General features: G+C 48.8%; 1 protein-coding gene and 1 long non-coding RNA gene across 2 annotated transcripts in view; one reads left to right on the forward strand and one right to left on the reverse strand.

The window, feature by feature from the left end:
• LOC102935347 (zinc finger protein 850) overlaps positions 1-27464 on the forward strand; it is a 123326-nt gene that overhangs the window by 6457 nt on the left and 89405 nt on the right. Inside the window, 1 exon segment of the mRNA XM_043549175.1 lies at positions 1173-1188. Within this exon segment, the coding sequence (XP_043405110.1) occupies positions 1173-1188 (16 nt within the window).
• LOC122466292 lies at positions 17616-21084 on the reverse strand. Its single transcript, XR_006291697.1, has 2 exons — positions 19981-21084; positions 17616-19560 (listed from the first exon to the last, which is right to left on the reverse strand). It is a non-coding gene; the product is annotated as an uncharacterized LOC122466292 (long non-coding RNA).

The raw sequence follows: 27464 nt of genomic DNA on the forward strand, positions 1-27464 counted from the left end.
AACTCAAATGCCTGTATCAAGGCATCATGGAGTGCTCTGCTCACTACTGGAGCGCCTTCTTGTGGCCACAGCTGGGGTTAGCTCTGCCAGTCTGACGCCCCTTCCTGACGTGCTCACTCCGTCTCTCTCTCGGGACTCAATGGCTCCCTCTTCGTGGCTTCGCCCTTTGGCCAGGTCACTGTAGTTTCCCCTTCTGGGGGGTGGGGGGTTTGTGTATCCAAGTCTCTCTGTACCAGTCATCCCAGGCAGTCTTCCAGTTCACTGCCCATCAATGGGGCCATTTCCCCAGTGGGTGGTAGGGGAACCTAGGCCTGGCCTCTTCTCTGGGTTCCAGCCCAGGGACCCTACATCCAGTGGCTAAGACCTGCACTGTCCCCCACCTGACTTCTGTTTCTCTGGTCTGCTTCCTACGTTGTCTCTGTCCAGCTTCTTTTCCATCCTCCTCCGGGTTTGCCTTTCCCTCTGGGCCAAGCTCCCTGCTCTCCCAAGCCCAAGAGTGACTACAGACCTCGTCCCTGCAGCCCCTTTTTGCCCTCAGCTACCTGGCTTTCTACAAGCCCTTCCTATTCCTGTCCAGGTGAGCTTCATCCTTTAATTAGTCCTCTCTGCTCCCTGGTTCCCTGTCCAGGTGCAGCCCTGGTGGTTAATTGGTCCATCTAGCCACGTTAAGCCCTTCAGAGGTGGTATGGGGTGAACACCCCATCAGACATGGGTTTACCAGGTCTGTGCTACATCCCGGCCTTTAAACAGTCTCCCTTTCAGTGTGGCAGACCTCAGGGGGCCACACTGTTCCACCAGGGTAGGCCATACAGCCTTCCTGACTCCAGGATTGGGCCTTCAGGCTCCAGCACCCCTGTTTGCCACCAGGAGCTCCTACAGCGAGTCCAGCTGAGATCAGACTTCTGCGGAGACATTCTTGTCTCAGGGAGCGATGCAGCCCATTGCGTATTAGCAGTGATGCTGAGCTCTTTCCTCACTGCAGAGTGTCAGAGGAAGTTGCCTGCTCTTTACAGGCCCAGCAGCTAAGCGTTCTTGTTCATTGGCAGTCCCATTATGTCTTCCGGATCTTTCATTCAGATGTGTTGATTCTTTTCTGCTCCTAAAGACACCTTGGTACCATCTCAGACAGTCTACCTGCCATTCTGCCAGCCCTCATTCCCTGTTCTACTCAGTGTGAAGCCATACAAAGTGCACAGGGAAACTGAGACACGCATCTGGGTCATAAAAATATTACCAACTTTCCCATGTACATCACAGCATAACAGGCACTCTGGAGAAAAATCTTCTTTGTTAAAAATTCACCAACCCTTTGCCTTGGGAGTTCTGTGTTAGGGGGCTTATTCCTTCACCCACTTACTTCCCTGGTCCTTCTCGCATGAACAGAGAGCAACAATACCCGAAGGCCAAAGGTGCAAACAATTCGATGTTTATTGGGGTGAACTTCCAGCAAGCATGATTCCAGTTTCCTTCTTTAGTGTCCCCCTTCCCAGCTCTGACAGCACAGAGCCTTACCTGTGTCCCTGTTCCCATTCCTGCCCTTAGCCAAACATGATTCCAATTTCCCCACCCCCATTCCCTGTTCCCATCCCACCACACACCCACCCACTCACTTCCTGATTGACTGCAGACTATATAGTAAAACTTGAGTTCTGCTTAGCTATACCTTCACCAATCACTTTCCTGAAATTTAACTAACCAATTATATCCCACCACCTTAATTAGTTTACACCCAGCAAAATTCATTATACAGCAGACAGAAACAATCCCAGAACCAGACAGAGATTATACAGACAAACAATGGGGAAATGGGGACTACAGTGATAGAACAAACACAGAAATGAGGATTTCACATCCCACCTATTGAGAAGTGAGTTCTTGCCAGACAGGATGCTATCAAACTAAGTTTCCTTTTACATTTTCTAGGCACTTCCCTTTCTCTGGAGGTGATGGGCACTATCAGGACAGGATTGTATTCCTAACAGCCCAATAGCACCTTCTTTCAATGTGACTAGTTTGGAATGTGAGGAGGTGACCGGTCACTTCCCAGCTTATGGCTGCCTCTGTTGCTTAGCCAAAGGCCTTAGCCTAAGAACAGGGCCTCAGACTGTCACAGTAAGAGAAGGCCCTTACGCTGGCAGACAGTGATTTTGATTCTTTTATACCTCTAGAACTAGCCAAGTGATAAGAATACACCTAAATTCTTAGAGTATAGGCCTTTACAGACAGGCCTGAATATCTATATCCTAACATTCTGTTAAACTCTCGAGCATCCTCACCTGATGCTTCACAGGGAAATAAAATAAGATCACACATTCCTAGTGGTTCTAAGGTTTAAAGAATAAATCCCAGAGCTTCCCCCAGCCCTGTTGTATTTCTACAGGCAAAGCTGTCATTGGAGTTTGGTGGAGTTATGTCTGCAAGACAGAATTCTTTATAAAAAACCCAGCAGCCTAGGGGAACTATGCATAAGTAAAGGCAGAAAAGGTGATTCGTCTGGTCTTGGAGCTGTGTAGATTAAAGAAGGGATACAAGTCAGGACTTCTGGGTTTTCTTCCCACCTCTGATAGAGGGAAAATGTAGCGTGGATTAGAACAGGGGAGGCTGGGAGTCAGAATGCCTGGGCTGTATCCATGGCTCTTGGAGGGAAGTGGGGTCTATTGGTTGCAGCAGAGGAGGCCATGGAAATCTAGATTTCTGTGTTCTGTTCTTCGCAAAAGAATGGCTCTCTGGCCCTTTGCCAAGTGCCTTCAACAACCAGACACTTGCCCGGCACAGGTTGTGCACGGCAACTAGCAGCAGGCACCCAACCCTAGGCAGGGGCTAAGTCTGCGGCAGGGCTGCATGGAGAATTTACACCAGGACTTTTTAGAATCCTGAGCTAGCATCAAGATGTGGCATGGAAAAGCTGTGATTGAAGAAAGGGGCGAGAGAGGGGGAAGAAGGAGAGAGAGAAAATGGCTAAGATTTTTTCTAAACTGGCTAATTATTTTGAGGGTGCTCAGTCTGAGTCTGATTTTTCAGAGGGTGATCACTCAGTGCTTTCTGGGGAATCACTTTCCTTGTAAGGGGGTCTCCCCCAATTTGAGTCCCTTAAAAACTGAGACACTGAATCACTCGCTGCTTTTGACAGTGGTGGCCACTGAATCATCAAAGTAACTAACTAGAATCCCTGCTGTCTCCTTAGCCAGGTCTTCCACCCACCCTCTCTTAAGTCAATTGTTTGCTCTTTTGATTCTCTTGGGGAAGTGTCTTCTAAAACCAAAGGAAACCCAGATGGTTTTAGAGAAGTGACTGCTGTTAAAATGCCCTTTTAAAGTGATTTTTTTTTTGTGAGCCTCATTTTTTTTGTTGTGTTTTTTGAGGGAGAGTGTGCATGTTTTAATTTGGGAATTTTTATAAACATGGGGAGGGGGGAAGTTGAGGGATTGGCATGATTTCATCTTAGCAGCAAAGAGAGAGCTTTTTCCTGCAACTTCACAGGACGCTATAATCCAGAGATACTTCTCCTGCAGCTTCATCAGCTGTCATAACACAGAGATCTCGTTCCACTTATTTCAATCAATGTTATTATGAGTTGAGAGAGACTTAATGAAGGAAATCTACTCATGGAGGGATTGGGGCCTTCTCACTATGTAGCTTTTAAGGGAGAGGTGTTAGATTAATTCAGATATTTTTCTGTAGGGCTGATTTTAATTCTTTATCCATTTTTTTTAACTAGTGATATTTTTCTATCCATGTAGTGAGCTTCCTGTAGTTAGATCTAAGAATAAATAAATATTTGGATCTAAATGATTGTGTGTGTGTGTGTGTGTGTGTGTGTGTGTGTGTTTCCTTTGTGGTCTATGGAATCCAGAAAACCATGGCTGTGTGGAAATAAGAAGTTGGGGGGAGGGGGGTAGGGATTCTGTGTGGGTGAACTGAGCTAAGAGGGGTCATAGGAAGGGAGTTCAGAGGCATGTGTGAAGGATTTGAATCCCAGTGCCTGGATTGCTGCAGGGTAAGAGATGGTGTGATCCCGGAGAGATTCTCCAGGCTCCGTTTTGTGTCCCTAGCTTGCATTTTGAATATGCTGAGGTCATTCCACCATGAGAAGTTGCAGGTCACATGATTCTTCATTACTGAAAGTAGGCCAAAAAGTTAAAAGTTCAGCGGAAGGGGAAAAAAAATAGGTCGAAAGCTCTGCAGGTCGAAAGTTCAGCAGGGAAAAAGCCCCAGAGAAAACCACCGAACTGGCAGAAAGAGGTGCAGCATAACTCTGTGGTAAACAACTTGTGATCAGCATGTGTTGTAAAGATCCGCGAGCTGACAGGACAGCATAAAAGGCAGATAGAACGGTTGAGAGAGGAATTAGGAGACCAGCTGCTGGCAAAAGGGGGCCAGTGAGGTAGCCAGAATGGGGAAATTAATAGGAATCCTAACAAAGAACAGCAGAAATTCTGGAGAAACGTAGTGTGGAAGCGGCTGTTACAATATGAAAGCAGAGACCAAACTGACTGCAGAGCTGCTTTGAAGGTTACTAACGTATGAGGAAACTGTACCTACATCTCCCGCACCCCTCCACGCAGATAGCATAGGGAGGCTGGGCACTTCTGGTTTCCCCAGTGTCAGCATACGATCCTGCTGACTTAGTGACCCATTTAGATCAGGATACCTGGGCAAGAACCACAATCTGAATTCCCTCTAAGCTGTGTGGCTGTGCAGCTGCCTATTAAGCCCAGCGCAGGGGCTCAGGGCTGCGACGGGGAGAGAGGCTTCTCCCCGCTGGCCCCAGCATGGACCTGCTGCAGCAGGGAGAGGCGCCCCTCCCCGCCGGCCATAGCACAGACCTGCCCCGGACTTGCTGCGGCTGGAGGAGAGGAGCCCTTCCCTAGGCCCGGCCCAGGCCTGCCGGATTTTCCGGGGAGACATGCCTCTCTCCAGGCCCCGAGCTGCTGCGGCGAGAGAGGGCTGGGGGGAGTCCTCTCTCCCGACCACAGCCCTGGAGCAGCCTGCACCCCAAACCTCTCTGACCCAGCCCTGAGCCCCCTCCCACACCCCAAATCCCTCATCCCCGACCCTACCCCAGAGATCGCACCCCCAGCCAGAGCCCTCATCCCCCCCGCATCCCAGCCCTGAGCCCCCTCCCACACTCCGAACCCCTTGGCCCCACCCCCACCACATGAATGTTATGTGAACCAATATGAAGGTGATGTGCTGCACATCACCTCCATATTGGTGCCCATAACAAAATTCGTTCCGCACACGGACATAAAAATTAGAGGGAACACTGCTCACAATGTATGTGGAGTTTAATAAGGGAGCGCTTGGACAAAATATGTTTAGTACAAGGAAACCAGATCTGCTGCATACTGGCCATGTGTAGCCAAACACAATCGCTTAGGACAATTTGAACTGTATGCTATTGTAGTTTGAATGCTCTTTGGCTTGTGATAAGTTATTTGTGTGTTGTTTGCATTTCGATTAGTACTCTGTTCCGGGTTAGTACGTACACGAATAAAAAGTGCCTGGCTGCCTGTCCTTCAAGTGTTTCCCTCACAACCCTGGAGACCCACGCCTCGGGAAGGAGAGATTAAGGGGGGGTGATAGGCAGGTTATTCAAGAGGTGCCCCAAAGCCAGTTTTTCAGGGTAATAGGTGGAGCATTCTGTATCTCTCGGTCATGCCTGGGTGGTGCTCTGGTTCCTGGAAAAGATTAAAAGGAAACAAAGAAAATGACGGGGAGTCTTTAATAGAGCTCCATTTCTGTAACCCCTGGTTGCATCAGAATCAGGGCCACATTCTGATCTTGATGACGCTGATGTAAATCCGGAGGGACCCCCGCCCCCTGCCGTCCATGGAGTCAGGGCTGCGTTCTGATTGTTCTTATTAGCAAATAGGCTCAAGAGTTCTGGTCTCGTTTGTTCCTTTAAGATCTAGAGCCATGTTCAATTTTTGGATAACACACAGAGGTTTTGCCGAGAACAGGGGTGGGCAAACTTTTTGGCCCGAGGGCCACAGCTGGGTATGGAAATTGTATGGTGGGTCATGAATGTTCACAAAATTGGGGGTTGGGGTGTGGGAGGGGGTGAGGGCTCTGGCTGGGGGTACGGGCTCTGGGGTGAGGCCAGAAATGAGGAGTTCAGGGTGCAGGAAGGGACTCCTGGCTGGGGCAGGGGGTTGGGGTGTGGCGGGGAGGGGAAAGGGGAAGGCTCTGGCCTGAGGTGCGGGCTTTGGGCTGGGGATGAGGGATTTGGGCTGTAGGAGGGTGGTCCAGGCGGGACAAAGGGGTTAGGAGGACAGGAGGAGGATCAGGGTTGGGGCAGGGGGTTAGGGCATGGGGGGGGGGGGTGAGGATTCCGCCTGGGGTGCGGGCTCTGGGGCGGGGCCAGAAATGAGGAGTTCAGGGTGTATGAGGGGGCTCCAGGGTGGGGTAGGGGTTTGGGGTGTGGGAGGGGGTCAGGGGTGCAGGCTCTGGGCCATGCTTACCTCAAGAAGCTCCTGGAAGCAGCGGCATGTGCTCACTCTGGTTCCTATGAGGAGGTGCGGCCAGGAGGCTCTACGCGCTGCCCTGTCTGCAGGCACCACCCCTGCAGCTCCCATTAGTCGCAGTTCCTGGCCAATGGGAGCCTCAGGGGTGACGCCTGGGGCAGGACTAGCACACGGAGCCCCCTGGCTGCCCTTAAATGTAGGAGCCATAGGGGGGACATGCCGCTGCTTCCAGGAGCCTCAGCACACGCGTGGAGCGGCCTCCAATCCGTCTCCCTGGCGGGAGCAGGGCAAACCCCAGACCCCACTCCCCAGTAAGAACTCGAGGGTCGGATTAAACTGTCTGGAAGGCTGGATGTGGCCCACGGGCTGTAGTTTGCCCACCCCTGTTCGAGAGGGATACTATTATTTGATTGTAGCACAATAATGAATGACAAAGCACAATATGATAATAATAGTAATAATGATAATTACTCCAGCCGGGACAGGTTCGGCGATTTAGAACTCACTACTTAAAGAATTCAATGTCAGCATGAGAGAGAAATAAAATTATGAAATGCACAGACCAGTCAAAAACCTAAAATTACAGCACGTGAAAGAATAAAATTACAGAGAATATATGTGCATTGCAGGAAGTACCAAGAAGTAACAACAAACAACAACAACAACAACATAAGTATGTGCTGGGAGGTGAGTGTGAAAGAGAGAGTGGGTGTGAGCTGGGGGAGTGTGAGAGACCGCGCACTGCCCCTTTAAGAGAAGGCACTCACCAGTCTAAATAAAAAGCTCCTTTCGACACAGTAGCAGGTGCCAGCAGCCCTGTCCCTCTCTTGGTGAGCCCTATCCCCACCCCCGACTCCGCTCTGCAGAGATAGGGTACATGGCAGGGGGCGCAGGGGACACCCTGGCATCAGTGGCGCCCTTCTTCCCCAGCTGCGGGGGGGGGGGGGGTCGTCCAAGGAGCTGCGGGGCTGCAGACGCCAGCAGAGCGGCAGGGGCACCGCTGATCCAGAGGCACCCCGTTTATAATGGCGCCCCCGGCCTTCGCTCGGTTCGCCCCTGTGTAAGGCCGGCCCCGTGTGTGGTCATACTGGTGAAAGAACGGAAGCGTGCTTTAGAAGGCATAGATGAAGCTTCCAACTTCCGTCCCATTGAGTTCTGGTGAAGAGAAGGAGGCTACACACAGTGTCCATGGTGCTTGGGAGGAGCAGGGGAAGAGTGGGGTTTGGGAGGAGACTGCTCTACAACAGGGCCAAACGGGAACACTGAATTTGTGCACCCACCAGCTTTCCTGGTATTTCAAGTTCTAGACTCCAACCTGGTTGGAAGGCGGCTGTTCAGAACCATCCATAAGTCACGTTTAATTGGGCTGCGAAGTTTCACAGACACAAGGTCATGCTCCCAGAGTTCAAATAAATTGGAAAACCAGCATCGTACATTACAAGTAGCACCCTGGGCCGGCAGACAGGAGGGAACATGGCAGGTACCGTTGCTGGAGCAGGGATGCTGCAGGCCGGGGACCAAGTCATGCTCTTTGCCACACTGTTACAGCCCCTTGGGAATCAATGATGAGAATGATGGGGTTTAAATTAGCTGGTACTACTCAAGAAAGAGAGATCTTGGAGTCATTGTGGATAGTTCTCTGAAAACATCCACTCAATGTGCAGCAGCAGTTAAAAAAGCAAACAGAATGCTGGGAATAATTAAGAAAGGGATAGATAATAGGACAGAAACTATCATCTTTCTTCTATAAATCCATGGTATGCCCACATCTTGAATACTGTGTGCAGATGTGGTCGCCCCATCTCAAAAAAGACATATCGGAATTGGAAAAGGTTCAGAAAAGGGCAGCAAAAATGATTAGGGGTATGGAACAGCTTCTGTATGAGGAGAGATTAATAAGACTGGGGCTTTTCAGCTTGCAAAAGAGACGGTTAAGGGGAGATATGATTGAGGCCTATAAAATCATGACTGGTGTAGAGAAAGTAGATAAGGAAGTTTTGTTTACTACTTCTCATAACACAAGAACTAGGGGTCACCAAATGAAATTAATAGGTAGCAGGTTTAAAATAAAAGGAAGTATTTCTTCACACAACGCACAGTCAATCTGTGGAACTCCTTGCCAGAGGATATTGTGAAGGCCAAGACTATAACAGGGTTCAAAAAAGAACTAGATAAATTCATGGAGGATAGGTCCATCAATGGCTATTAGCCAGGATGGGCAGGGATGGTGTCCCTAGCCTCTGTTTGCCAGAAGCTGGGAATGAGCGACAAGGGATGGATCACTTGATGATTACCTGTTCCGTTCATTCCCTCTGGGGCACCTGGCCCTGGCCACTGTCGGAAGACAGGATACTGGGCTAGATGGACCTTTGGTCTGACCCAGTATGTCCGTTCTTATGTTCTTATGTATTGATGTTAAATCTACTCAGGGCCATTACACCAGCACAGTATAGCCACAAAATGGTGCAGTCCGGCCTCACCCTGTCACAGTTGGGCCCTGATTTTCTTCAAATGCTTTCACTTCTTTCCACAGCTCTATTCCATAGCTTGGCTTTTTTCCTTTTAATGGTCGTTTCTGAATCAGACAGTGGATCATTTTCAAAGCATCTGACCTATGGAATCCTTCATGTCTCAATCCAGAATTGAGGATATTTGCCACAGAGGAGGAAAGGAAGGGGCAGGCCTTTGGGAATTCATATGAAACAAATTTCTTATTAATTCAACACCCCGCCCTTCTATCTCCTTTTCATGCAAAAATGCCCTGCGCTATGAATGTCAGGTGTGGTACCTACGAGAAAGGACATACACACACCACACCAAAGGCATCCCGATGGCTCAGTTACAGGAATGTTCTTATTGATAATGGTAACCATTTTCTACATCTGTTTGAGCCACATCACTGGACTCTTCCTGATGGGTGACATCTTATTCCTGCAGTAGTGAATGGGACAGCTCATGTGAATCAGCATTCACCAACATAAGTAAGGTATTTGCGATGTATCTAAAGCACATATATGGCTCCAGCTACTGCAACAATTGAGTATCTCACAACCTTTTAATGTATGTGTTCTCAGAACACCTCTGTGAAATAAGGAAGTGCTATTAACCCCATTTTACAGAAAGGCAAATGAGGGGCTAAGTGACTTGTCCAAGGTCACACAGCAAATCTGTGGCAGAGACAGGAATTTAACTCCTCTTCCAAATTCCAGGCTAGCACCCAGACTGCCGGCCCTTCCTTCCTGTTTGGCCTTTTTCTCTCAGTATTGATCAAAGTATTCGTTCACCTGCTGCAACACTAGATACGCTCTTGGGTGTAAACATATTGATGATAATATGATATATTGGGAATATGTAAATGCCAGCGTCTGAAGATATACCTTGAACGTCAGTTGCAGTGGGCATTGCTAGCAGAGAAGTAGATTTGTGTGTGTATCGAAGGTCACTTTATGCTCCTTAACCCTTTTGCTGCCGTTCTTTGGGAACTCTTTTCTTGCAGCCAATGCGACTGCCACTCCAATCCAAAGAGAGCCTTGCTTTGTATCAGAGCATCTTGGCAAGACACCCAATTCCCGGCTCAGGATGGGTGGGGATATAGCGAGAGATGCCTCTTCCCAACAAGCAAGAGTTCAGTAGTGCATCAGATTCTATGCCTTGAGCTATAGCCCACTAGTCCATGGAAAAGCCGTCATTGAGTTCAGCACCTTTGGATCCAGCTTTTCTGCCATTGTACAATCTGGGAAGTTATTCCAGATTTATACGTGTGCTATTAAGCCCAGGCTTTGGCTCAGTGGCTCCACTTCCACACTGCTATGTCTCAGGGGACCGTTGGCCCCTTACTAAAACTCAGTGGGGGTGTTTTGGTTGGCTAGGGCTCAGCACCAAAAGGAAGGGGAGGGGTCGGTGGGAAACCAGGACCCGGAGACTGACAGTCCCCGGGGGCAATGGGGAGAGGCCAATGCTCCAGGGCGGCCTGATTGACAGGGCGGGCAGGCCAATGAGGGAGTCAGGGGGTCAGGAAGGTCCCGTCCTCCGTGTGAGCTGGAGTCGCCCTGGGTCAGACAGACACAGTGGGGCCGAGCTAAGGAGAGAGCAGGCCCTGTGCTGGGGGCAGGGCTGCAGCCCCAGAGCCGGCGGGGGGCCAGAGAAGCAGCAGCCGGGCTGAGGCAAAGTGGAGCCTCTGGTTCCAGCTCACAGGGAGGACGGGGCCTTTCTGACCCCCTGACTCCCTGATTAGCCTGGCCCCCCTGTCAAGCAGGCCCGACCTGGAGCATTGGCCTGTCCCCATTGTCTCTGGGGACTGTCAGCCTCAGGGGCCTGGTTTCCCACCGACCCTTCCCCTTCCTTTTGGTACTAGGCCCCAGCCAACCAAAACACCCGCACTGAGTTTTAGTAAGGGGCCAACAGACCCCTGACATATGGAATATGCCAGTAGCTGCTGAGATAAACGTCAGATTCTGAACAGAGATAACAGGGTTATTGTTACGTATCCTCATAAGTCAGAGATCAGGATGTGTTGGGAAGACATAAAGAGACTCATCAATTCCTAGATTTTTTTAAAGTGACTTAAACATGCTGAAAGGACCAATATCTTTATCTGGTTGAACTTCCTTCATAACACAGGCACAAGACCCAGTAATTTGTCCATTGAGTCCATGAATTCTGTTCAAGCTACAGCATATGATTTAGGAAGACAACGTGCCTTGATTTTAAGACATTACATGGTGGAACATCCACCGCAGTAATAGGTAATTTGTTCCAATAATTAATTACCCTCATGAAGAAAAAGGTGCACCTCGTATCTTGACTGAGTTTTAGCTTCCAGCCACTGAATCTTATACCTCTGTCTGCAGAAAGAAAGATCTTTACCCGATTGGAAATCTTTGTCCCACACAGGCACGTATACAGCATATTTAAGTCACTTCTTGACCTTCCCTTGGATAAACTAACTAATAAAAATAAGATGAATCAGTAGAACTCCTTATTTTCAGGGCCAGATCCTCATTTGCTGTCATTCGTGTAGCTCCATTGACTTCAACGAAATTATACAACAACCTAGGGTCTGGAACTCAGTTCCTAAAACACAAGGCAATAGCTGAGGTGCTAAAGAAGAATTTCTCTCAACTGTCAGCAGTAGAGCTGTGCGGAGGACAGTGATTGCCAGGGGATGTTGTGAAGGTCAAAAGTATAACTGGGTTCAGAAAAGAATTAGATAAGTTCCTGGAGGACTGGTCCATCAATGGTTATTAGCCAAGATGGTCAGGGACGCAACCCCATGCTCTGGGTGTCCCAAAACTTATGACTGCCAGAAGCTGGGAGTGGATGACAGAGGGTGGATCACTTGATAATTGTCCTGTTCTGTTCATTCTCTCTGAAACATCTGATATTGGCCATTGTGGAAGACAGGACGCTGGCCTAGATGGACCATTGGTCTGACCCAGTATGACCATTCTTATGTTCTTAGGTGATGGGTTGGGTGACACTTTCTGTTAAGATGGCTGATGCTGGTATCTGGGCGTGGCTCTATTTGTTTTCCCCCTTCCTCTGCCTGCACAGTTCTCAGCTCTAGGATACCGCTGCTTCTGTAGGCCATGCAGGAGGCTCTCCAGCCTTTAGAATTGCTTTTTCCCCTCCCCTGGGCTATATTCTGGGCAGGGGAGCAAGATAAAAACTCCACTGTGTTTGGGTGAGGGCAGAAAGGGGGCGGTAGCAGCAGGATGCAGAAGGGAGCAAATTGCATGAAAAAGAGGGGAAATGTTTGACTGGGCGTCATGGGTCTGAAAGGCAGCAGGCCTATGGGTTAGGCTGTGATTCCTCAGACCTTTTCAGACAGATGCAATCTTAATTCTTTCCCCTTCTGCATATGCATTATTAGAGTTCAGGTAGTGTGAAGTCAATTGAAGTTTTGGCACTTGTGTTTAATAAGATCAGGATTTAGTGCAAAATATAGACATATATGCAACTGCCATGAACATTATCAATATATTTCTAACCAATAAAGCAGAACTAAATGACAAACTAACTTTTCTGCAACACTGAAAAAAATGTCCATGTGGCTCCAAGTACAAACTATTTACTGTATAGCATGGAGGGTAGTGCCACAGATAAGGTTGAGTTTGCTTCCACTTAAGCAGAGATCCACTGTGGTGTCTGAGGTCACTGCCTTTCATGCTGACCATATTAACTCCTTGTTTCCTTGTACTCCCCTATTAATCTGTCTGTGTCCAGCTGTTGCCTCTTGACGTATTTAAACTATGTTCTCCTCCTATTTACAGCACTACACCCTGCCTAAAGAATGAATTTTCCGAGAATTTGCTAGTGCATCTGTTAATTAATTTCTGAGTTAAAATGAATTAAAAAATACGTCCTTTAAAAGTGTAACACAGTGTCAAACCATTTGTTTCTCCCTAAATAAGCCAACCCAGGTCCTCCCTGTTTCATTGGAAATTACCAAAGAACTAAGTCTTGGGTGGAACTGGGGCAGTGGGTGGTTTCTGAAAATAACTTTTTGGGTCTTTTTCCCTGTTATTTTACTTAACTGAAAATGTCCCCTTCACAGGAAGAGGTATTAACAAAACACTATTGATAGCGTCATAGTCTCTGAAACAGTTCACATAGTAATTTATTTCTAAATCACTGTCCATGAAAGCACATTTTCATTAGTACTCTGCGGTATTATATTTCACGTGCTCAATGTTGAACTGGATGGTGCACCCATACTCCTGACCCCTACTGGGTGGAATCAGTGTTATGTTCACAGCATACAAATAGAGGCATTAGATGAAAGCCTAAAATACACTTTTGGAAGGTTGCAACATAACACTTTTATTTCTTTAGAATTCAGAACAATAACATACAAGAACCTTGAAACAGAGAGAGACAAAGCAGGCTGCTCCCTAAGGCTGTGTCTACACTGCACGCTCCTTAGGGTGGCATGTAAATCCCCTGATCTGGCATGCTTCCTAGCACCAGTATACATAGCAGTGTAGATGATGAGGCGTTGCTTAGATGAGTAAAGACACACCTGAACCTGTAAGGTATGTACCCTGCATGGTTCTGCACATGCCCAACCAGTGCCTCCTCCATCTACACTGCTATTTATAGCAATGTAGTGTCACTCTATGTCACGCCTCCTCACTGCCAGAGCCTTTCACTTCCACATCTAGCTACACACTGCAGTGTGGACAAAATCTGCTTTTCACTGCAATGTGTATCTACGCATACCCTACACACCACCACCAGTGGTATGCAGTGTAGACATACCTTAAGTCAGAGGGCAAAACTCACCCCACCTTGTTCTAAGTTAGCTCTCTGCAGAACGACTCGGATCATAAGTTTCCTTACAGAGCCTCCTAGGCTGCAGACAGGGCCAGGAAAACTTGAAATTTAAAAGGATCGGTTACAACAGTAATAGTTATCAATATGCCACAATCAACACTGCACAAACATGTTATAGGCCACTATGCTGCTCATGGCGAATAGAGAGGATTAGTTCAAGTTGAAGGGGTATTTTGAAACACTTCTCTGCCCATTATTGTTGTCCATGTCTGAGTGGCCACGGTGTGCAGCACAAAGACAGCCATACAAATCTGAGCTGGCCATGTTCGTTCCAATAGAATCATAGAACTGGAAGGGACCTCATGAGTCATCTAGTCCAGTCCCCTACACTCATGGCAGGGCTAAGTATTATCTAGAACATGCTGTGAATTGCGTTTGACTCATTAACTTTGAATCATTTGGAGTAACGAACAAAGATAGACACAGCAAAGTCAATTTGCAGATAACTCATGAAAAGAAAAAGGGTTTAAGGAATTGTCCTCTGACCATATCTTTGCCAGCTCTGGTAGAGATCTGTAAGTGTCTCCACGCATAGCTTCAGGAACTAGGAAAGAAGAATAGCAATGAGTTATATATGACCAGGTAGGAGAATGTGAAGATGTCACAGATTTGCAGTTTGTTCTATGCTCTGGCCTTTAAATAGTCTCCTGGGAGTCAAGGTTTAGTTTGCCAGACTCTAGGGTCACCACTTTTCTCAAGGGCCTCAATTGCTCTGGGGCTGGGTGGTGGAGCTCCAGCACCCTCTGTGTCCCACTGTGAGCTCCGATAGCAACTCCACCTTAGTTCACACCCCCGTGGAGATTTTACCTTCCTGTGGAGTGATGCAACCCAGCAAGAGTTTACAGTGACATGGGTCAGCCTTTTCAAAGCAAGGTAGCATCTCATAGTCACCTGGAGTATTGCATGAGCAAGTCCTGAGGCTAGCAGAGGAAAACCAAGCTTAAGAGAAAGTCCAAGTGTAAAAATATAATCAGGCAGGCCATAAAAGGATTTGAAGAGCAATTAGCAAAAGACACAAAAACAGAAAGTTTTTTTTAAGTACCTCAGCAGCATGAAGCCTGTTAAACAACCAGTGGGGCCACTGGACCATTGAGGTGCTAAAGGAGCACTCAAGGAAGATAAGGCCATTATGAAGAATCTCAATGAATTTCTTACATCAGGCTTTACTGCAGGACCAGATGGTATTCAACTGAGTTCGGAAGGAACTCAGATATGAAATTAGCACAACTACTAACTGTGGTATGTAACCTATCACTGAAATGAGCCTCTGTACCAGATGACTGCAGAAAGTTAATATAACCCTGGTTTTCAGGAAATGATATAGAGATGATCCTGGCAATTACAACGGTAAACTTAATTTCATTACCAGGCAAATTGGTTGAAACTATAGTAAAGAACAGAATTATCAGATACATAGATGAACATGATTTGTTAGGGAAAAGTCAACATGGTTTTTGTAAAGGTAAATCATGCCTCACCAATCTATTAGAATTCTTGGAGGGGGTCAACAAACATGTAGACAAGGGTGATCCAATGGATATAGTGTACGTGGACTTTCAGAAAACTTTTGACAAAGTCCATCACCAAAGGCTCTTAAGCAAACTAAGTAGTCATGGGATGAGAGGGAAGGTTCTGTCATGAATCAGTAACTGGTTAAAAGATAGGAAACAAAGGGTAGGAATAAATGGTCAGCTTTCACAATGGAGAGAGGTAAACAACAGGGTTCCATAAGGAACTGTATTCAACATATTCATAAATTATCTGGAAAAAGGGGTAAACAGTGAGGTGGCAAAGCTCGCAGATGATACAAAACTACTCAAGATAGTTAAGGCCAAAGCTGACTGCAAAAGGGTTACAAAGGGATCTCACAAAACTGGGCGATTGGGCAAGGAAATGACAGATGAAATTCAGTGTTGATAATGCAAAGTAATGCACATTAGAAAACATAATCCTAACTATACATACAAAATGATGGGGTCTAAATAAGCTGTTACCACTCAAGAAAGAGATCTTGGACTCATTGAAGATAGTTCTCTGAAAACTGTGTGCAGTGGTGGTTCAAAAAGCGAACAATATTAGGAACCATTAGGAAAGGGAAAAATAATAAGACAGAAAATATCATATTGCCTGTATATAAATACATGGTATGCTCACACCCTGAATACTTTGTGCAGTTCTGGTTACCCTATCTCCAAAAAAAAAAAAAAAAAAAAAAAGATATATTAGAATTGAAAAAGTCCAGAGAAGAGCAACAAAAATATCCAGAGTTCAAGCTTTAATTTTTTTGAGAAAAAGCTGAAATTTTCTGCTAAAACTGTTAATTCATAAGAATTTGTGTGTATGTGTGTGAGAGCGCCATATGCCAGGGGAACATTTTCCGAAAGTTTTAATGGTGAATAACTTTCTTTTTCAGAGAACTGCGACTTTTCAAAATGGCCACCAGCTCTCATCATTGTCCACAGGAATGAGGCTAAAGCTGCCTTTAAGCAAAGAGGTCCTCTTTCAATATGAACACCACCTGCCATTATTTCCAACAGCAGGAAAGTCAAGCTGCCCTCACAGAAGCTGGTGGTACATGTCTCCAACATAGAGAGTCTTATCTTTCAAAGGTCATATGCACCTTGCTGTCCTTGAGAACAATATAAGATGCAAGCTGTTTTGAAAGAGGGCAGTTTCTCTTGGTATTATCTGAAGAAGAACTTTTACTCTGGAAATATTTTGATTCAAATTGGGGGCTAGGGACAGGGCATCTTTTGGGCAGAGAGAGTCACCAGCCTTGCAACTCGCTTCTGTTTTGGTCCATAATCCTTTGGATGTGTTAACATTCTGGGAATGCTGTCAAGCACATCTTCTTTCCCAGGCTAGATTTGGGATGATGTGTGGATGGGCTGTTGCCTCCAGCATGTCTGTGGTTGAAACTTGTAGGTTACTTTTATAGTTACAAAAGACAATTCTCTAACCTAGGACTTGTCTCTCAGATCTTCAGTTTTTATGTATGTGTTTCAAATTAGTAAGAGCACCTACAGCCTCTGATAAGGGGTGGGGTGGAGGGCGGATGGAGAAATCTAATTGGAAAGTTAATGTGTAGAACTGGTTGACAAAATTTTGACTAAACTATTTTCTTTTGAAAAATGCCAGTCAGTCTAAACTGAAATGTTTCTTGGAAATATATTGGTTTGACAAACTTTTTTGTCATATGTGACTCAAAGATGTATGTTCCCACTCTGTCACCATTCCTGCTGCTTTTTGAAAAATGCCCCCTGAGGCCACATTTTATTCAGGTATCATTTTATGTGTCTGTTTTATAAAGAGGAACTGCACATCTTGAATGACATTCAAACCATCTATCTCTGAATGCCCTCCCAAGCTTTCCTTCTGCACCGACATGAGCTAGGTCTCCATATTTCTCTCGCTGAGCAGTGATCTCTGGTGAGATGCTAATGCCGATAGTAACGCTCTCTTTATTGTGTTTACAGGTGAGGGGAAACTGCTGGGGAAAGGTGCCTCTGACCAAAGAGGAGACCCTTTTAGCCCAGAGAACGCAGACCCCAGTCCTTGAGGAAAAGCGGGCAGGGAAGGACTCAGTGCTGGAAGGGGGCAACACAGGGTAACAACCCCAAAAAGGGAGCTGGATTTTTTTGCATATGTAGAGTCCTGGGGCTGGGAGACAGCTCCCCAGAGGGCCAGCCAATATGCACGGCCATTGGTGAGCAAATGTAGCCTGAATCAGAAAGTAACAAGAAGTTGCCCAGGAGAGGCAGTTTGAGCAAAAGACACATCCCAGGAGAAATGAGAGAATATCCATGCACATATATTGTTCAGCAGGTATTTTCTTTATTTATCAAAGACTTAAAACAAAATATGCACTCAAAGTATTAAAGTGCTTGATTTACAGATCCTCAAGCTATTCCAGTTTATACCACCTCTGGATCTAGCTCCACCAGTTCTGATTACAAGAGATCTACATTTTTTGCAGGAGGACTTGTGGCACCTTAGAGACTAACAAATTTATTTGAGCATAAGCTTTCATGAGCTACAGCTCACTTCATCGGATGCATTCAGTGGAATGAAACCTATCTTTTGCAGATCAGATGAGGGTACCTGTATGTCCGGATGTGTTTTGTGTTGGCTGAGTTGGCCACTGCACTTTCTTGTGCTGTTTTGTTGTGGATTGTGTTTCTGCTCATCTGCAGAGCTGTGTTTCTACTCATCTAAAGCTGGCACAGGTGTCCTTTAGGTCTTTAAAGTCTTAAGACAATGAATAACTGATGGAAGGCACAGGGCACTGCAGTGGAAGAAGCCTTAACTAGGACGAGGATATTCAGAGGAGGGTAAGGGAGTCAGGCTTAAGGATGTTCCCATGGCTGAGGTGCTAATTCTGGATTTGGTAGACCCAGATTCAGCTACTTGTTCTGCCAAAGATTTCCTGAGTTACCTTCAGAACTTGCTTTATCTCATTGTGCCTCAGTTCCCCAATTGTGAAATGGGGATGGTCATAATTCCCGACCTCACAGGGGTGTAGTGAGGCTAAATACGTAGAAGGTTGTGAGGTGCGCAGTTGTCCTGCTACTAAGGAGTATGTGAATGCTGTGGATCAGTACATCTAACATTCAAAAATTCCTCTGAAAAGACCAGATTAGAGGATTCAAACAGCAGCTCCGTGCTGGCCTGAATGCACTGGATTTTACCTAGGGTTTAAACACAAAGCAGACCTGGACTAGGGCAGAGGTTGGCTTATTAGTTAATATAAATACTTTATTTTTACAAGATCACCTCCTGTTTAATTTGCTGGTCGTCTGCAGTCCAATAGGCCCTTAGTTCTCCAACACTGGATAATGTGATGTGTCTTTCCACAGTGAGTCAAATCCTAAGCAAAAGGCACAGCCATTTCTTACACTGCCTCACCTGTGAAGTTGTGAAAACGTGGCTGAACGGGGTATGGCTTTAGGTTAAAAATCCATCTTTCCCCTATAAGGGTTTGTGCACATGCTAGCACTGATCTTCTGCCTGACTGGAACAAGGGGGCTCTCAAGTAGCTAGATATCTGGCTTCCTTTAACTGCAAACATGAAAACTGTAGGGACAAACAGGGAGGACAGGTTTTTAACTATTTGGACCATTGCATCTATCATGTTCCATTTTTGCACCCTAGGTTGCTGCGTGAGCACATTGAGCACTGATCCTGTGGGCACAGAGCACCTAACTTCCATTGAGGTCAGCCAGGGAGGCTGGATGTGCACATTACAGGAAATAGACTGTCGGGACAGCACAATCCACTGAAAAACCGCATAGTGCTAATTGCAACCCAGGCTCTCCCTGTGTGGCTCTTGGCCCTGCCTCTGTTGGCTAGAGCATGAGCAGAGCTTTATGAGACGGCTGCTGCTGCTGTGGCCAGCCATCTAAGCGAGTTTCCCATCGTCTCTCTTCTGGCTGTGGATGCTCGATTGCAGCAGCTCCGCAGAGGTCCCAGCCTCGCTCTTTAATGTCCATTCTCCCCTGGCTTGGATGGCGCTTCATGGACCATTGGTGGGCTAATGAAAACATCCCAGTTCTCTGTGGACACAGGCACCAGCAACCGATTCCCTGAGCCAAAGTCCCCTTCGCAATCCAGGGAAACTTGGCCTGTGTTGTCTGGAGCGCAGGGTTTGGCCCATGGTGACTGCAGACACTGCACCTGCTGCACAGCTGCGTGGTGACTCCGGTGACCCCTCTAGCCCATCAGCACTCGGCTCTCCTGCATTCTGCTGAGCGGCTGAGATCTGGGGGAACAGAAACCTTTTGTTCGAGACGGAAAATCTCCTCACAGGAACACTCTGTCAATGGCTGCCAGAGGCCTTCCCTGTGAAACCCCAAATGTGCCGCCCCTCGGATTCCCACAGGGGAGATCTCTGCTCATTCACTTGTCACCCGTGGCTACAGTCTCTGACAGGGGAAATGTAGAGGGGGTCTTGCAGACGGTCTCTTCTATAGCTCCCTTAATGGGAGGAGGTTTGGCCTTGTGATGTGAGGCATGAGTCTCAGAATCAAGGCTCCTGGGTTCTGCGGCTCTGGAAGGGGGCGTGGTCTAGTGGGTGGAGCAGGATTGGTTGACACTGAGTGAGAGGGGCTTGTGCTGAAGGGCCCTGGTTCAATCCCCACCAACTCCTGTGATGTCTACATGTGGCCATGATTTTACTTACCTATCAGTGTAGGTTGTTTAGCCTGTTCCTGGACACACGTGGTACATCTGCTGCTGGCCATCTCTGAGATGTAGGTCCTTCATCCACACAAGGACATGGCACATCAAGATCAATCCAGCAGCTCCCATCCGGTCTTCACCTCCACAATGGATGGCGAGCCCTGGCCTGACCAGAGAAAGGCAGGGTGGTGTTCTTCAGGGGAACCTGCTGGAGCTCCCATATCCCCTGCTTCACCTCACACCCCTGTTCGCGAAGGGTTTTCCAAAGATACTGCTAATCTCGGATACACAAAGCAGCTCAGATGAGGTCAGTGTGGGTGGATTTACTGAGCAGACTGGTTCTAAGAGAACAGTTTTCTCCCCTGCTCTAGAGAGATTCCCATAGGAAAAGTATCTGATGGCGGGGGTGGGGGCAATGCAAGCCCCCAGCCCCTTGAATGGCAGGAAATCAGGACTCGGGGAGTTAAGGGGTGTCTCTGTCCTGCTGCAGGGAGCAGGCCTGGAGAGCAGAAAGGGCACTACTGGCGTTGTAGGAAAGACAGTGACTTCTACCTGTGAAGGTGGCTGAAGCTTCTTACAGGCAATTGAGTCCAGGATCTTTACACCTTGTTTGGGGATCCTTTTCCTAGGAATAAAATATGGACACCACACAGAGAATGACATCTGTATCCCAGGTCTGGGATCCAGGGGATAAGGGATGCTCCAAGCCAGACTAGGTACCAGGAACCTGATCTTTATCCCAAGAGCCACAACTACCCAGATGAGGTTTTCTTCCCCATTTGCTTTCAGGTTATTTACTCACAGTATTCATTTGTTTGCTTTGCTGTGTTTCCACTCTCTGCATCAGTTCATTGGTTTAAGTAACATTCTTTTAGTTTTTCGCTTCTGTTTCCTCTCATTACAGGGTAGCATCTGCTTAGCACTTTAAAAAAATCAATTAAATACGAAATCCTGATCCTACATTGAAGAGGAAAGTTTCTGAGAATTTGGCTGCAGAACTTTAGTGTCTGCATATGTCATTCACTATTATTTATTCCTGTGCTGGTCTGATGCAATTTGCACACCCAAGAATGCCCGTATGAAGCATGGGGTGCCCTTAGAATACCTGTTAAAAGAGAAGAAGAGAGTAGATTAAAAGGGGGAAAAATCCTCCAGTGCATCAGCACTTCTTTGTAACATTGAAGCACCAGTCCCGGGAGCAATACAGGTTAAAAATCCCCATAGTTCTTTCCCACTAGACAGACATCCAAAAAGAAAAAGGCCTTCAGCCAATTATTTCCTTACACTCTGAATGGGTGAAATTCAGCCCTGTGCAGACAGCCAGGGCAAGGTCTGTGCATCACAGCGGGTTTAAGTGGCACTTCACTGCCCAGGTGCTGTGAGACATCACTGGCATAGTTTTCATCCTGGATTGGAACAGCCAGTGGGAATCCTGTGCGGTACAGAGCAGACAGAGGTTTGGGCCACAACGTTCACCTCAGAGGCTGAGCTTCTGCAGACTTTTGGTACGTTCCCATCTGAGGAGGATGATTTTGGCTGCCCTACTTCAGAGCTTTCAGTCACCTCAACCGGTGATTCTCTGGTACTATTGATCTAAAGTAGCTGAACTTTTCAGGCCTTGCCCCCATCTCCGACACCGCTTGTACCTCACCATTGTCCTCTAACAGCCCCTGTCCCTTCTCTTGAGCCCTGCCAAGCCCAAATACAGAGAGTAGCTCATGCTCCTCCTCTCTTAGACCCTCTCCTTACACGATCCTCCCCTACCTTTGACAAACTGATCACTGTGCCCTTCCCCAGCTCCTGGAGGAATCATGGCTCCTCAGGGCAACCTGGGAATGGGTGGTTCCTACCTCTGTGTGGGGTGAGTGGTTTTCCATCTAAGCACCCCTGAGAGCCAGTACTTCTCGATTTCATAGGATGAGGTCATGGCTCCCCAAGCCGGGCCTGCTGCAGGCTGCATTGCTGTAGGTGACGTGGACAGATCCCAGAAGCTGGAAGACAGAGCGGGGGAGGAATCCGCGGCTCATTTCCCATTCAGAGCCCCCTTCGAAGACGGGCCAAGAGGGAAGGAGAGAACGAAGGGCAGAAAGTGAAGTTGCCCCTGTGGGGAGGGCACTCCTGTAGAACCCAGTCCAGTTCCCAGCTCTCCCCCACATTTCCAGACATGACCTTGGAGAGGTCACTTCCTCACCTTTAATCCCTGTCTGTAAAATGGGGATACAAGTCCCCCCCACAAGGAGGAGAGGGGAGGACAGTCTCAATGTCTGTGAGAGGCTCAGATATTCTGGGAACGGATTGTGTCAGAGTGAGGGAAGGGACCCAGAGTTTGTTCTCCTACTGAAAAGACTGGCCCCTCTTGAAATCAGCAATCCGCGTATTATCTGAAGTCCTTCCTAGTGTCCTCGAGGGGCTCCCTTCTTTCTTCTTGAATGTGGTGGATTCGTTGAACGAGGTTGATGGCCAGGAAGTACGGAGAGGCCATTGGTTGTGTGGCATGGAATCAGGGGGGGAATTTATAGTTATCAAAATAAAGGTGTCATCGGCATTTTGGCTTTGGGAATTCGGAGTTGATCTGTCCTCTCAGCCCAAGGTATGAAGTGTGCCATCTTGGTCAGGTGATCTATGAGAGTCAGTTCCACCCTGTGGCCATTTGATTCAGGGAGTTCAATAGTGAAATTCCTGGCAATGGCTGCCCATGGCTGGGACAAAGTCTCCAAAGGCCTGAAATGCCAAGAAGTTTGGTGCGTGGTGCATTGGTGCAAGGGCAGAAGTCACGTGAGTCTGAATTTCAGCCCACTTCTGGCACCACCAAACAAAGTGGGCCCTGATGATCATAGTAGATGCGTCTACTTCCACGATGAATGCTGCATGTGAGAACAGGGGCAGTCGTGCAGGCAGTTCTGAGCTGTGTGAGGGCTTGTTGGGCCTTGGGCGACCACACGAACGTGGCCGTCTTGAGGAGGAGAGCTCTCCTGGGGGTTACCGGCTCTGAGAACCCTGGGCCGAAGCCGTGGTAAAACTTGTGAAGCCGAGGAAGCACTGCTCTTCTTGAGGACTTCAAACTTCCTCCCAGTTGTGAATGGCTTCCCCCTTCTTTGGATCAATCGTGACACCTTCCAGGGAGAGGATGTACCCCAAAAACTCTGTGGAGAGTTGGCTGGAGGTTCGCTTTTCCAATTCTGTGTAGAGAGCATGCTGCCCAAACCTCTCCAGGTTCGGGTGTGGTGCACGTGCTGCTCTGGGTTCTCCAAAAAGAGAAGTCTGTCACCTGAAGAGATGACACTGTATGGATCCACAATGTCCCCAGCTACATAACTGAGGAAGTGTTGCAAGGGCAGAGGACCACTAGTGAGCCCAAATAGCATACCAGACAGTTAAAATGTCCAGAACGTGTTTTGAAATCTGACTTCCATTTGTCCCCTGCCCAAATGAGTGTTAGATTATAAATCCTTGCAGATCTAGTTTGATGAAAACCTTTGCAGATTTCCTGTGAGCCAACAATTGTGGGATTCACAGCTGGGGGTTATGGTTCCAAACTAGCACTTTGTTCAGGGGCTGATTGTCTAACCAGAAGCGTAGCAGAGTCCCACATTTCTTCTTCCCAAAAAGGGCCTGACCACCCGTGGGAAAAGCTTGGTAGCTAAGAAAGCCTTTGGACTGGTTTTCATGCCTGTACGCAGGGAGAGCCACAAATTCTTATTCTGACAATGTGTAAATACAGCCAAAGGCAACTTTCAACCAAGGTGGTAGGTCAAGACGGCAGTCATAGCCCCGGTGCAGCGGCAACGAATTCACATTTCTTTCAAAGGTATCCATATAACCCTGGCTTTTATCAGGAATGCCAGGTGTCTGAGTCAAGAACAGTGGAGTAGGTCCAGGGGCGGAGGCTGGTTAAAGGAACCCTGACATTTTCAGTCATTTCCATTGCACAGCTCCAGAAGGGGCATCCCCGGGCCAGGCTCATGTCGTGAGGCCCTGGTTCACACCTTGTTGTGTGATGTGTCCTTTGTTGCATACGGGCCACTTACTTGTGGAGAGCCTGGTTTTCTGCAAAAAGTTGCAATCACCCTTATTGGCTCAGTGCTGTGGGCTCTATGGCCGCTCCCCCCAGCTCGTCTCCCCCTGGCCCAGCGAGAAAGAGCAGTACCTGCTGCAGGGAGTGGGAGTTTCTGGGTATACGAAGGGGGAGCCCTTCAAGGCTGTCCCATGGAGCACAGGCCCTGCAGCGATTTGGGCACCTGGCGCAAGCACCGGATGTAGATCGTCGCTGTCACGTCCTCCTGCTGCAAGGGAACCAGGATCAGTCAGAGACTCGGACACCCAAGGCAACGAAGGGCATTAACGGCACTGGGAGCCAGCAAAATCTCCACCCCAACCCTCCCCACGTCCGAGGGACGGATTCCCCCACCCAACCACTGAGATAAAATCTTGTCTCCTCTCTAGTGACCTCCAACCCCACTCCCACCATTGTGAAATGAACTCCTGCCTCCTTCCTCTCAATCCCCCCGTGAGAGCTGTTCTACCTCCCCACCCAGCTAGGGATTCAGCTCCGCTCCCCAGAATCCCTCAGCCACCCTCGCCCCCTTCAGATGAGGGGTTGGGAGGCTTTGGGCAGAAGTGCCGTGGGGTGAGAAGAAGTGGACACCTTTCCGCAAGGGACCCTCCCCGTCCTTAAGGTGACGCCATGGACACAGTAGCTCTGGGGAATGAGGCACTTGAGCAGCCTCTGCTGACTGACTCCTCCAGTTCTCCCAGAGCAGGTGGTGGCTGGGATAACATGATACCAGAGCACTAGGAACCATCCTGAGCCCCGGAGGGGGATGAAAGGCTCACAGAGGTGGCTAGGGAAGTTGGCAGTCCCTAGCATGAGCATGGCAGCCTGTCATGTTGATGTGACGCCTGTTAGGAAATAGCCTTGCTGGAGAGCTGGGTCTCCTCTGCTTTGAGCTGCTCAAGAGACAAGCTGGCACCTACCAATGGCACCTCCTTGGGTTCATCGTCTCCTTGCTCCCTGGTCAGCGAATGGGGATGGGTTGGGAGTGACTTTCTATGGCCCGGAGGTGAGAGGACCTGGGGATCCCTCCCCAGTTGATCCTTCTTTGGTTACCTCGTCCCCGATCAGCTGGCTGGCTTCCCCCAGGAAGGAATATGTGAGCACCAGCCCAGCCTGGCTGACACGGATCTGGGGGTCGTGTATGGCCAGAAGCGCCGCCTGGAGGAAAGTTCTTCTTTGGCCTCCAGTGAAGACGTGTCCGAAGACCTAAAACAAAGAGGACCAGAGCCCTTGGCAATTGCCCAGAACCAGGCTCCAAATCCCTCTAGCATCTCACCAGGGGGATACGAGTCTTGGGGCAGCCAACCTTTGGAGTCCCATGGACCAAGGAACCCCCTTCAGTTAGAGATTGCAGGCACGGAGGCCTCGAATCGCTCTTTCTGGAGCCGGATTCACCGCAGGTGCCATGACATGCTGGGAACGTGTCTGCGCGCTCTGGAACCCAGCTCACAAAGACAACAAAGGTCCCCTACTGCTCCCAGCAGCGCTATCTCCCGCAGCTCAGCCGCTAGAGGTTAGGGGCGTTTTAGATCTGCTTCCGTTCCCGCTCCTCACCCCACTGACATTCCCACGAGCCTCACATACAGTGCAGTGACTCCGCCCAGGAAAGGAGCTCGGTGTCCCTCACCCAATGCCCAGGGCAGGGGCAGGTTCTGCTCCCGGACTCACCACGGTGCTGGGCAAACCCCATACCCTGCCTGTGCTTCCAGGGGGTGCAGGGAATCCAATGACGGTCTGGTCCGGCACTAGCTGGTGTGAGCTTCCCAACTCCCTGACCCACTGGCTCCCCTCTCAGACACCAGGGTGTCAGCTGGGGGGACAGTGAGCGGAGCCGGATCCCTGGAGATACAATCCTCCATTAACTCAACCCCCCAGGGGATCCCTTTTATGCCACATAGCCTTGGATCCATGCAACACACACAAGCCGGGGCTGTTAGCAAGGCTCCAAGCCAGGATCCTCAGCCTCTCGCAGCCGAACGCTGTCAGCTGGAAATAAGTAGCAGGCTCTAGCCCAGTATCCATGATACACTCACTGCAGGGGGAGACAGCTCCACACCTGAGCTGCTGCCATGCACCGGCGGAGAGTCCTTACCTCCCCCACCCTGGCCATGTTCCTGTAGGCTAGGCGCTCGGTGTCCTGGAGCCCGTCCCAACACCACAGCTCGCTCGCCTCTCTGATGTTCAGCCCTGGGGGGAGAAAGACACACCCACTGGGGAGGTTTGGCCTCCGGTTTCCGTGCTTGTTTCCTTTGGTACACTTTGCTGGGTGAACACTGGCCGGGATCCTTGTGGCACCCATGGTCCAGTGGACTCGCAGGTTCCCCACCAGGCGGTTTAGTACCTGTAGGGGGATTTGTCTCATTCATCACAGTAATCATGTGACCCTTACGGTCATTGTGCTCTGGGAGTGGGCGCCTGTTAATGGTGGCGTCTAATACTGAGAAATCCTCCCGCCCCCTCCACTGAAGTCAGGATCTGACCCTAGCTACCCAGCTGGTGACATCGTACAAGTTTTGCAAAAAGAAAAGGAGTACTTGTGGCACCTTAGAGACAAACAAATTTATTTACATTATTTATTTGCTCCAGCTCACTTCATTGGATGCATTCAAGTTTTGTGTCCATCCCCTGTCCATCCCCTGTGGTTCCTGCCCCTGCCCTCATGATGGGCTCTTTCCCTCCATGTGTCTCAATAGCTCCATTCCTGACCCCTCACCAGTTGGCAGCCCCATGGGTGGGCTGATTACCCTGGGGTGGGGAACAGAGCTGGGCTCTGAGATAAAGCAGCCAGTTTCCTGGGCACTTTATTTCTCTTCCCCTCTCCCTGAATTAGGGAGATGAGTGTGAATCATCACCTAAGTTGGGGTCGGTCTCAGAGGAGGGGGTTTCTTTCTGTAGGGTCCCATTGCCCAGCAAGTGGGGGGCCCCCAAAGCCCCGGGGACTTGTTTCTCTTGGGGTCCCTCTGCCCCTCTGCAGTTGGTCTAAAAGGAGGGGCCTTAGTTGTAAAGGCGTCCCAATGGCCAGCTGGAGCTAGTCTCCAGGGGGTTTGCTTCAATGGTGTCCCATTGTCCAGTTGGGTTTCTTACCCCTCCTCTGCAGCAGGAGGCTGTACAGCCAATAAACCCCACCCCTGGCTTGCCGGCTGATGTCGTCGGCTGGGTCCGATATGTAGAGACCCAGCTGCAGCACAAAGTGGCCCGCCTTGGGGAAGTCGGAGGAGCTCTGGTGGAAGGAGGAGGAGAGGGGAATCCATCAACATTCTCCCTTCAGCTCTCCAGCTCCCCTGGGCCAGAGCTCTGCTCCCATCCATCTGTAGGAGGCGCTGGGGGAGCTTGGAGGAAAGGGACCAGGGCAAGGGCCCTGTATGAGCTCTCGCTGCCGAGCTGCTCCAGAATAAAGAGGGACCTGAGGCCAGGCATGGCCCTGCCAGCCA

Source organism: Chelonia mydas, chromosome 6 (assembly GCF_015237465.2).
Source record: "Chelonia mydas isolate rCheMyd1 chromosome 6, rCheMyd1.pri.v2, whole genome shotgun sequence".
Lineage (NCBI taxonomy): Eukaryota > Metazoa > Chordata > Testudines > Cheloniidae > Chelonia > Chelonia mydas.